Source organism: Micropterus dolomieu, linkage group LG03 (genome assembly GCF_021292245.1).
Source record: "Micropterus dolomieu isolate WLL.071019.BEF.003 ecotype Adirondacks linkage group LG03, ASM2129224v1, whole genome shotgun sequence".
NCBI classification, from domain to species: domain Eukaryota; kingdom Metazoa; phylum Chordata; class Actinopteri; order Centrarchiformes; family Centrarchidae; genus Micropterus; species Micropterus dolomieu.
Genome location: NC_060152.1, coordinates 30,811,846 through 30,823,966, shown reverse-complemented (window position 1 = coordinate 30,823,966; position 12,121 = coordinate 30,811,846). Strand labels below are relative to the sequence as shown.

General features: G+C 40.7%; 1 protein-coding gene across 1 annotated transcript in view; it reads left to right on the top strand.

Annotated features, from left to right (window-relative positions):
- Window positions 1-8,067, top strand: part of tgfbr2b (transforming growth factor beta receptor 2b) — a 41,596-nt gene extending 33,529 nt beyond the window's left edge. The window contains exons 9-10 of the mRNA XM_046045971.1: window positions 5,704-5,831; window positions 6,871-8,067. Coding sequence (XP_045901927.1) covers window positions 5,704-5,831; window positions 6,871-7,131 — 389 coding nt within the window. The 3' untranslated portion in view covers window positions 7,132-8,067. The remainder of the gene's footprint in view (window positions 1-5,703; window positions 5,832-6,870) is intronic.
- The last annotated feature ends 4,054 nt before the right edge of the window (window positions 8,068-12,121 follow it).

Here is a 12,121-nt window from a genome sequence, read left to right as displayed (position 1 = left end):
AACGTATTCAACTCAACACATACAGTAATTTGTTCAAATTAATTTGCACATTGCGTGCACATTACAGGATGCATTGCATATTAAGACACATTAACATGTGCATATAAACACTTGCAGTAACTTGTGACTGCCAGGAAAACTGCTGAAGCTTCATAAGCTTCAAATCCAAACCTGTCTTTCAACTTTAAAACGGCCAGCCCTTTGGACTGGTCTGTTTCCTCCGACTTACTCTCCTGTGAGTAGAGAGAGACTCTCTCCAGTCCACCTCCTTTCCTCCTCCTAGTGGGCTTTTCTAGACAGTCTAAGACATTTAGAAATAACAGTCACATTCCAAAACGTGTGTTTGTCTGTAGGTATTTATTTCGGAGAGCGAGGTACACAGAAACAGAGGAAGAGAGATGGAAGTACTAGACAGACGACCTTATCTAGCCCTGATTCTATGTCTCAATCCTGGATTGTGTGTCTGTGTGTGTGTGTGTGTGTGTGTGTGTCTGTGTGTGTGTGTGTGTGTGTGTGCGTGACTCTGTCTGTCTCCACCCCAACAACAGGGGACAGCATGGTGGATAGAAATACTACCCTGCGCTGGCATTGTTGTTGTGGTCAGTTATAGTACATTCTCTGTGTGTCTCTGAGAATTTTATTTACGTATCCTGAATTAGCCTGAAGGGCGTGGCGGAGCATGCATGTTCTGTCTGAGCTGAGGGTTACACAGGGTAATGGAGCGGGGTGAAGAGTTTGCACCGTGCCAAGCAAAAAGTTTGTGGTCCATGAAGGGAGACAGCTTTTGGCAACAGCTGCTGAGGGGGTGATGGTTATACCCCCTTGGGGCAAAAGCTGAGGGACAAGATATTTCCCAGGAAAAAGAAGAGTTTCATTTATTGAGAAATTCGCTCATTCACTTTCTTACCAGGAAATAGATGAAAAGATCGATACAACTCTCTCATGCCTGTGTAGGGGCAAAGGGGCAGTTACTTGTTGTAACTTTTTCCAGGCACAGTGACTGGCTCGAGTGCACAGAAGTGCTGAACAAACAGATGTTGTCAAGAAATAATTACAGCATGCAATCAACATCGCCATGTAGAGTATGTGTCGATAATTAGGTATCCAAATTAACCATTTAAATATCAATGAAGAACATGTTATATCAAACGAGAGCAACGAAAGTGAATCATGAAAGTAACAAAACGGAAGATGAAAAGCTAAAAAATAGAATAAGTCAAAATGCATTAAAGAAAATGTCAGCTACAATGCAAGCAATTGATACAAGACAGACTTTGCAAGCAGTTCAAACATGACAATATATACTTATTATTAGCATATGTTAACAAGAGTCAATCCCGCCTAGGTTTTAGGCATATGTACAAAAGAATAGAAGTAGTGGAGTCACTCAATTTGCCATCAACAGTTTTCTAACCAGCAACAGAGTCATTTTCATTCTGGACACAAATGGAACTAAATTCACCTTTAGCAGCAAAGCCCCAATATTATGCACCTGTTGAGATTCTAAGTTCGCTTGAATGCCAAACATTGAGCTGTGTTTCTTTCAAAAGAGCAGATCCCAGACAGTGTAGCCAGCCACGGCGGTTCTGCTAACCTTCAGGCCACAAAGGTTTCAGACAGATAATCTGAAAAGGAAACTGTCGTAAACCACTTTCCGCCCCTTAGATTGGACATACTAGGGCTTTAACTACGGGCCCCAGACAGCGAGGGGAAAGTGAGGCTGAAGCTTTGGTTGCAGTCTCTTGTGAAATCTGTTCTCAAACCACGGATGAAATTCTTCTCATAGCTTTCAAATATCCAGAGCTGTTTAAGGGAAGCAGGCAGCACTTCTCGTATAGACTGCAGTGGCTCTCTATGTGGTATGTCAACTTCTGTAATGCCCCAGATATCATTCAGAAACATGAGGACAAGTGTATTGGAGCCAGATTGACATCGGAGCATGAAATGAGACCTTACATGAGAGTCCACTCAGCCATCGTTATGTTTAAAAGTACTCCGCCTCTTTATATTTCTGTTTGCACCTTTCTCATTTTAGGCCAGCTCGCTCTCTGTTCTGTGTTTCAGCTGTATCCAGTCCAGGAAAATGTGTTGTATTTATACCAGCTCCGCAGCAGGAGATCTGAACAGCAGAGACAATGCCAGTCCTGGCATAAATAACCTTCAGGGGAATTGGACGGGCCCGGCTGGGTCCTGTATTAAAATACTAAAAATGGAGGAAGTTCCACATGTCAAAAACAGGAAGTGTGGACCTTTAGAGTCAGCTTCTCTGCACACAGCCCCAATCTCAGCCATCCTACTTCCTGTCCGGGGATTCCACTCCAACCTTCCCCCTTCCTGTGCTTAAGGACACAGCGGCAGAGACCACAGGGGCCTAAATGAAACTACTGGAGATTTTCCTAGAGTCTTCATACCATCCTGCTAATTAACATGAACAACATGTTATTTAAACTGATATTTGCAGCTACTAAACCAGATTGTGGGCAATTTGGAGACTGCTGATAACCAAGCTCACCACAAGTTCCATTTAGTAACTGTTTTTGGAGTTTTTGATTATATCACATGATCCTCATCAGCAGGTGGCGTTTGCCATGGAGTGTCATGGGACTGTAGACAGATTCATAAACATTCTTTAAGTGCCCACAAAAAAAGTGGTTGTTGCCACTCCTATCAGCCTTTCCATTCTTACACTGCATATGCAGTTTACAGTAACAGTGGAAGATTAACCACAGGTTCAGACATTTTTTAAACAATGGGACCTTGATTTCTGTCAAAAACACCTTCTCATCTCTGGCCAACAATCCTTACCAGCTGAGACATGGAAATAAAGCTTTAGCATTATTTTTGTATTGATAATTGATAAGAAAAGATTTGAGATCAGACTGTTAGCCGCTCTGCTTACTAGGGCTGACTGAATAGTCGAAGATTCGATGATTCAATAGGAGGAGCCTGATTCGACTCTCAATCATACCATTTTGGCTAACCCTTAAGTTGTGCGTGAACTTTGCAAGAAGTTCGAATCAATTATCAGCATTAACAAACCACACACACAATATTATATTCTTTTTAAACAGTACTTGGAATAGACCCACGAGGAACCGCAACATGCATGCAGTTTTCAGTGAGTTGGCGGACATGCACAACTCAGCACAAGACCTGTGAGTGGCAGGCAGCAGAGCAGAGAGAAAATGGTCAACAATAAGCCTTAGTTTGGCTGAAAATGTACAGTGTAAGTTACAGCAGTGACTAGAGCAGCTTCTCAAGATTAATAATTGAACAAATGTGAACACTGAAAAAACTGAACATCCTTCCTAACAGTGTATAGTACAAAATAGTGGCAAAGAGGCATGATGAAAAACAGTGGGGAATCACTCTTGAAGGGGGACAGTAGTGTACTAGCCTCTCATTCTGCGGCATTGCAGCTGCCTGTGAAGCCAGGGGCGCTCTGCCCTGGGCTGCGAAAGGCTGGAGGGGCTTCTTTGAGAAGACAAGTCACGACGAGAGGGACCAGGGTATCGACAAGGCCCTGCCGCAAAGATTGATCCATATGAGGGATGTGGTTTCCGAAGGCAAGCGGCTCCTTCATGGGTTTGATAGCGGGGGGGGGGGGGGGGGGGGGGGGGGGGGGGGGGGGGGGGGGGGGGGCTTAGCCGAGTGATACGAGCAGCAGAGAGAGACGCAGAAGCTTTTGCACTTTGTATGTTCACTTGTTGCCTACTGCCACTGTAATGATGTTTTCCTTGGCCTTGGTAATTCGAGACTGCTGACACTCTACAACTGTAGGTGGTAAGCTAGTTAGCCAGGCAGGCTAACCATCACAGCTTACTGTAGAGCAGATTACACACAGTTTAATTCAATCATTTGGTTGCTTGAGTTTTTGATTTTTGCAATGGCTTAAAAAAAAAGACTCTTGAAATGCAGATATCGCTGTTACACTGCAAAAACTAAATTAGCTTGTTAAAAACTGAAGTGAAAACATTTTGCATATCTAAAATGTTTTCACGTCAGTTTTTAACAAGCTAATATAACTGCCAGTGCTGATAACATTTCTTAGAATAAGTAAGGATTTCAATCTAGAGGAGAGAGAGGTTAAGAATTGGAAGGCATGTGTTCTAAACACTGAGCCACCAACATCTGGTGAGGTGGCTGCAGTTACGGTAGCGTCGATTGGTAGGTCCGCCACTTTTGTCCAGACTGAAATCTCGTGATCATGACTTTTTATCTAGGGCCCATCATCAGGTCAAAATTTCAACTTACCAAATACTTTTCTTTATGACCAAACACCTTCAAAACTAATTACACCCCATCATAATTGTTGTTTAGTTCTAATTAACACTCCAAATTAACATTGGTAAAATGATGTTTACCTAAATAAACAAAATGAAGTTGAAAACTAATTGAACTAATGGGTAACAAAAGACTCAATCTTGAAATGAGACATTTTGTCTCATTTTGTCTCTTTTGAATCTTTAGAGCTTGAAATATGTGTGCAAGCATACTGGAGGATCTGTAACAGACTTGTCCCTTGAATCTAGCTGAACATGATTTATTGCTGTTTCCAAAGTTAAGAATAACTTTAAACCTCTGTTTGAATGCACTGTATACAGTATGTGTGAGTACAGTTTTTCAGCCACAGATAATGCGGGTGAGAACACAGATGGAAGGACTGGAACACCTGTTGTGTTTTACTGAGTACTTGGGTAGTCTTATAGTGCTGCAGGGGTGATTCGCCTTCACAGTGAATATTAAAGTCATTTTAGTGAACATGTCCAAAGAACAGCTCAGATGCTGCCAAATATAACACACCCAAAAAAAAAGTGCTTGACAGGTTGTGAAACACAGGACATAGACATTGTTAAATGCGAGAACAAGAGGAGGTACAGAAAACATGATGCTTACACTATTTGTTAAATCTTTGCGAATCATTTTCTGGCTCAGATGGGAAAAAGAGAGATTACTTTGCAGGAACTAATGTCTCATTTCACAACAACTGTGAGATCTGAGCGCCTTCTCTTTGGTGCTGAAGACAGACTGCAGCTGTTGTGAGTTCGTTGTTCATGAGGTCTGGACCCAGTCCCAGAACTTTGATTTTTATTTTTCATGGTTTTGACGTTATGCTCTCTCATTTTATTCCCTTTTAGTTCTTAAACACGAGATGAAAAAAACACAGATTGTGATGTTGCTGTTCTGTATAGTCTGATGTTAGTAATTACTTGTTAGCCAAAGCTTATTTGTTGTTTTATCATCAAGTGCCAGAGCGAGCATTTTTCCTCCAATGGAGACATTTTATTTCCTACTGTCAGCATTATTACTGCCAGTGTTTAAAGCTGTCAACTCGGGTGAAGCTAACAGCTCAGTGGTTTGGGATAGAATGACCTCATACCAGGATGCTCTTACACTTTCTAATCATGTTAACTCAACCGGCCACCTGTTTCACTCTGTCTTCCTCTTTGACATTTGTTCTTGAAATGTTCACTGTGTCATAAACCATGCCATGAAATGTGCGCCTGTTTTGTGTTCATGTTGAACTTCACCAACTCGTCTACATCTTGTTATCATCATGTACTTGCCAGGAAGTGATGATGATAAATAACAGTAGCGTGATGGCACAGACGACCTGACACAATGAAAGGATCACTTTTGCATTTGAGACTCAGGTGATGAATTCCGGTCCGTTTCTGATCCACGGGTTGTTTGTGTTTGCAGAGGTGAAGGAGTACGAGCCTGCGTACGGCTCTAAAGTGCGTGAGCACCCCTGTGTGGAGAGCATGAAGGACAACGTGCTGAGAGAGAGAGGAAGACCTGAGATCCCCGACACCTGGCTCAGGCATCAGGTCAGACACACACTGTGCTGTTATACTGGAATGACATTTACATACTATACAGACACTAACTGTAGCATGTATGCGCACCATTGTTATTTATTTTTACATGAACAAAGCACATTATTAACATGACTATAAACATGCCAATGTTAGACAAAAGGCTCATTTTCAACTCTTGTCCCTTGGTTCATACCTTGAAGAAAATTAACCATCAACACTGAATGTAGTTTTCTGCTATAGTGTGTATTCAGGAGGCAGATGATTAGAAGACGTGCTGGCAGAAACAGTTTTTAACATATCGCTTAAATGCATGAACATAGAATATGATATTTTCAAACCATAAAGTAAATCTTTAAAGTAGTTTTTGCATGGTACTGCATTATGTAGCATTATTATTCTGACTACATTAAAGTACATGTTGATTATTACACGCTGACTCTGAAACTACAGTAATATCATACTGATTTGTCTGTCACTAATATAGAAACATGCACACACTCATAAATTTCACTTTATATCTTGGACAGACGTTTAGCTCAACAAACACAAGAGGTAAACTAACACATCTCGAAATCTGTTTTTATGCTGTGGATAAACCGTTTTTTGGTAAAGCTTAAATTGAATCCTCAGCTGTCATCTGCTAGAATAATTAGCACAAGAGCACCACAAGGCAGTCTTATCACCTGTTTTTAACAGATTGCACGCAAGTGAATACCAGTCCTTTCAGCCAAATCATACATTTGGAGCATGGGTTCTTTTAAAATCTGTATTTTGGAAATAACAATAATCAGAAATGTACTGTCCAAAAACTGCAGCAAAATATGTTTTTCATCAATCACTTAAATAAGTTTATGAATGCCCATGTACGGATCATAACAAGCAAACATAACTGCAGTAAATTCAGGATAACTGGACAACTTTACTCAGTGTCCTAAACGATTGCTCTCACCCCTACACCAGAAGTTTGTGTTGTGTCTGTGCCCACACAGTTCAGGGAATTTTATTTAGTGTGGAGTCTGAAATCCCTGTTCTCTTCCTCCCTCTACAGGGTGTGGCGGTGATCTGCGCCACCATCATGGAATGCTGGGACCACGACCCAGAGGCCCGACTCACTGCCCACTGCGTCGCCGAGCGCATCTCCGAATTGGAGGACGAGATTGACAAACTGTCCAGCCGCAGCTCCTCAGAAGAGAAGATCCCAGAGGAGCTGAAGATCCCGATACAGGTGGAGATCCCGGAGGAGGTGGTGAAAATCACAGAAATACAGGACGTCATAGCTGTGGACTGCTCCGTGAGCGACGAGAAGTGAGAGGAAGCTCTACATCTTCATGGACTCTGAGGGAGATTTTTTTTTAACAAAGGCACTTATTCCACTTTGATGGGATTGAAGAGATAACTCTTAGCAGTGATGTTCAGGAGTTGAGCTCCTGCGTCCTAGGACTGAGTTGAGTGTGTCAATTGTGTTATTCTAGCCCAGCAAAGACAGACCCTGGGTGATGCTTTTGGACTTCACCGCATCTAAAATGTAACAACTTGCCTTAAACAGCTAAAAAACAAAAAGCTGAAGAACCAAAAAGCCAAAGTTAACTGGAAGCTTCCAAAGATATGCTAAACATGGAGACAGGATTTTTGTAGGAGTCAGACAGGATTTTTTCTGAGCAAAAAGGTCACTTTCTTTATGAGACCTAAATATGGCAATAACTATTAAACCAAAGACATTTGATGTGCACTTTACCATGTGATACGTACACTTTACAGATGTTTGTCATTTTTTATATTTTCATGTACTCTAACATGTTGAAGTTAAGGGGAGTTTTTGCCCTAAAAGTGCCTTTGAGTGTCTGACTTTGAGCCAGCAGAGATGTCTCCTTAACACTAATGATGCTATGGACTCCCTCCTCGCCAGCAGGAATCCGTGTGTGTGTGTGTGTGTGTGTGTGTGTGTGAATGAGTGTATGTTACCTTGTTTTTACCCAGCTATACCTAAACCTTGTTTGCCAGATAAACAAGCACAATGTACATAGAGACAATAACTGTACATAAGAGACAAATCAGCCAAAAAGGGAATGTAATCCTACTACTTATCTTTGAATGAGATGTATTTTTTAAAACATTTTGTATGTTTTATGTTTATATCAATAGGAAATTGAGGAGTGTGCCAAATATCCTTTACGCCGCCTTACGTGTGTGTCATATGTAAAATATTGTAAATCTTTTATGAATTAAAGATATTTCCGTATACTAAGATTCTGTTCTTACTCATTCTGTAATCCAACCAAACATGGGAGCAAGATATGAGATACTGCGACAGTGTTTTATCTGCAGTACATTTTCTTTCTTATTCAACACTCACATAAGAAGGCCTAATCTTAAAAGTATATTTTTTGCAAACTACCTAAGCTATTTAAACTATTAAGTAGTTTATCTCCGACAGTGAATTATTTAATTTTTCAAGGTTTTTGCGAGTCTAAACATGTATTTTTAAAAACACAGATATAATGTAAGTTCAGAACAAGGAACTAAGACTTACAGTAAGAATTAAAAAATTGCTTGAATTATGACAGTATAATGAAGCTACATTAAAAACTACAGTGCATGTGTTGCGGTTTGGTCTGATCATTTCAAACTGCTGAAAGTGACTTCAGTTAAAAATGATACTAAAAATCATTGACTTTAATTCCTACCAGCTAACTTTAGAATAAAAACACTTCTCCACTATCGTTTTGCTTTTAGACTTTAAACGTTAAAGCAGCATTCACTGATTTTTTGGGAGGGGGGACAGAACAAGCTTTAAAGGACATTGTTGACATATTATCAGATGTGGACAAAGTGCACAACTCCAGTACTTGAGTCAGTAAGTATAGACATCATCTTTAGGAAAAGATCATGGTTTGGATTAAAATAGTATATAAGTTACATAACTCACGTAACTTGAATTAGTTCAGGTGTACTGCTCAAGGCTTAAAGAAAATTAGTCATGTGATCACTTGAAAAGCGGTTTAAAGGGTTACTCCTGCACTTTGCACTCTAAGTGTAATTCTTAGAAGGTTTACAAATACAAGACATGCTTTTCTCTTCTTCTGTTCTTAAATTATGAACCTTCAATCTGGCTTTAAGTTTGCATTGTCCACTTCCTCTGTCATTATCTGTCTTGCATTAGTTTTATCCCAGTTTGCTCATTCCTCAGCTCATTTTAGTTCTCCTTATTTATATTCTCTGCCTGGCCTTTTTTCTCTTTCTCTTCATCTCACTACATCAAGTTCTGCTTTTTCTACTTCACTCCTCTTGTCCTCTTCTTTGGTTTCTGTAGGAATGCCATAGGAAGTGCACCACCCCAGCCAGCTGTCCAGAATAATTCACTGGTAAGAAATAAAACTTTTAAAACACTGTGCGGGGTGAGGTCAGGGTGAAGAAGGGGTGCAACACTAAGGCTTAAGAATTAATAGATTACAGCTGTCTAATGAAAGTCTGCCAACTGAAGTTGTAGTAATTTTCATGTTTTTACTCATTTTTACATTTTTGGATCATGATACTATTTCTATGAGAACACCACGTGTAGAATAATTAGGCTTAAGTCATGTGTTAAGTCCACATAATGTCACTGCACTCTATTAAAATACTGTAAACTCAACGTCGTCCTTATCCACATTTGAATTAATTCACTTATTTCAATTTTCATGTGTTTTCTTTAAAGACCCCCAAACTATGAGAATCACCATTTCCACCATCTCCTGAAAATAGTATGTCCTTAGCTTCTGAATGCTCCACAGTGTCCACCAGCTAAATGCTAACTTTTTCTGTCTGCCGTTTGCTGCTGGACAGATAGTTGGTTTATTTGAGCATTGTCACTGAAAACCGCTGACTATTGTTGCCGAAAAGAGGGATGAAACTGAACCAAAACAGTACATTTTCGGTTCGGCAAACCAAAGCAATGAGCTGAACTTTAGAGTTCGGTAATCTCTTACTGTTCATCACTACAAGTTACAGTAAACCTTTTACATTACACCAGACAGTTGATCCATCGTTAATTTAAAAACAATGATTATAGCCACTTTCCAGGGTGAGTCCAAGTCTCAAGTCTATAGATCTTCTTCACACATCCAGAAACAATTGCCAGGCTGGGATCATTCTCATTGTGAGAGGAACAGGTTTAAATGGTTCCCGTTTAGTATTGATAAGATAAATGTCCTTTTTGTTTTTACAATTATTTTCATTACCAGAATTTGATTTGGAGTCACAGTTAGAGGAAGGATGTACTTCCATTCTGCAAGTCCTACTTCCCCCCCACCCCCAAACATACAGCATCAGTGACTGAATGCAGGGAACGGCCAGCAGTCACCAGCCTGCAAGGATCTGCGAGGGAGCTGAGGATCAATTGAGCGGACTAACTCCTTTACTGAGAGTGTTGTGTTGGGGGAAATGTTTGTAGTGAAATGAGAAGTGAGTCAGACGGTGTGTGTGTGTGTATGTGTGGTGCAGACATTCCTCAGCAGATCAGAATTTGTACCAGAGAAATGTAATGACAGGCCTGCTGGGCCCAAGAACCGGCTCTGTATAGGGAACAGAGCGCACCACATCACATGTTCTCTCTCTTACACACATACACACACACACAAACCCTTCTCTCCTTCCTCTCCCATTCCCCTCCTTCTCTTTGGCTCTCTCTTGTTCTTTCCATCTTAAAGCACCAGTTCTACTCCTCATGCCAGTCTTTGTTGGTGTATTCCTGGCATCACTGACTCTCCTTAGGGGCAAACATCCTGTGTCCAGAATTAACTCCTGGCCTCTTTTCCATTCTTTTATAAGCCTCTGTGGTGCTGCAGTGTTTGTATATATTCCAGAGGCCTCTCCCTGCCTGCTCTCTGTGTTGGAATCACCAGTCTGGACCAGTCTGCCTCCCAATCACTGTTTTTGCAGATTCTTTGCAGGTGATGCACCTGCCTGGCAGAGACAGTGAAATGGGATTACAGCTTTATTTTTCCACCCCGTGTTTAGCAAATTTAACACAGAGAACAAAAACTGTGGGCACATCCAAGTTGGATTTTTACGTTTCCCTTCAGGGTGTAATCACTGAAACAATTACTGCCACAGTCATTTTTGTTACTGGAAGTGCCCGCAAGGAAACAAACGTTCTCAACTTTTAACTGACTTCCAATAGTATTCCAATACCTCAGGCTCGCTGTGTTAAGAGAAAGAACATGTCTGCCCTCTCGTGGACAAAGCAGCCAATAATGCAACACTTCTTCTTTAGAGCACACATTGATTTTTAACCAAAGGTGCTGACCGTAAATGTGAGTAATTGTTCAAAAGGAGTCTGCTGCCTGTAGTTTAAAGTATTAAATTCACCACGACTACCTTCTCCCACAGGGTTTTATTTTTGCAACAAATACAAATATCCAATACAGTACACAGCGTTTGCAGCAGTTTGAAACAGGTAATGGACAGTAAATAATATATAATATTCCAAAATATGCTTGCAGCCTTAGTGGTAAGAGCTGTGTGCCTGATTGCTGCTCGAGATCGTCTGGCAGGGCCCGACTAATGGTTACAAAACCTCGACTTCTCACTAATGGGGTTGAACTCCCTGCCTGTGGACCTCAAGCAAATAAACTCAGTGTCCCCTTTAACCCTTAAGACTCGCTTTTATCTTAAAGAGGTGGTATTATGCTCATTTTCAGGTGCCAAATCTTTTTTAGGGGTTGTACCAGAACAGGTTTACATGGTTTAATTTAAAAAAAAAACACCATATTTTTCTCATACTGCACATTGCTGCAGCTCCTCTTTTCACCCTGTGTGTTGTACGCTCCGCTCTTGAGCTACAGAGTGATGCATCTTACTTGTACATAATCTTTGTTGGGAGTTGCACATGCTCAGTTCCCAGGTAAGGACTACTAGCCAATCAGAAGCAGAGAAGGGCGGGTCGTAAGAAACAAGGTAGTGTGACCCAAATCAAAGCCGCTTCAGACTGAGACTGTAACCTAGCAAAGTTACTCACAACCACAGAACATCATTGTTCCACATCTTACCATAAACCACTACAAAAATCACCATATTTCACCTCAATTTTACATAAAAATTGTCCAAACAATTTGTCTTTAATAGCTATAACTTTAGCTGTGTTAGCCAACATTTACAACAACTCCGCACTTGAACAGTCTGTGAAGTTACATTGCCGTGTTTATTTTAAATATAATTCACAACCAATAAAGCATACTTACAGGTTGTGAATTTCCAGGGCCAAACAGAGTCGGAGTTGCATAGTTTTTAGAGGACTAAACGTTGAACTGTTTCCGGTGTTC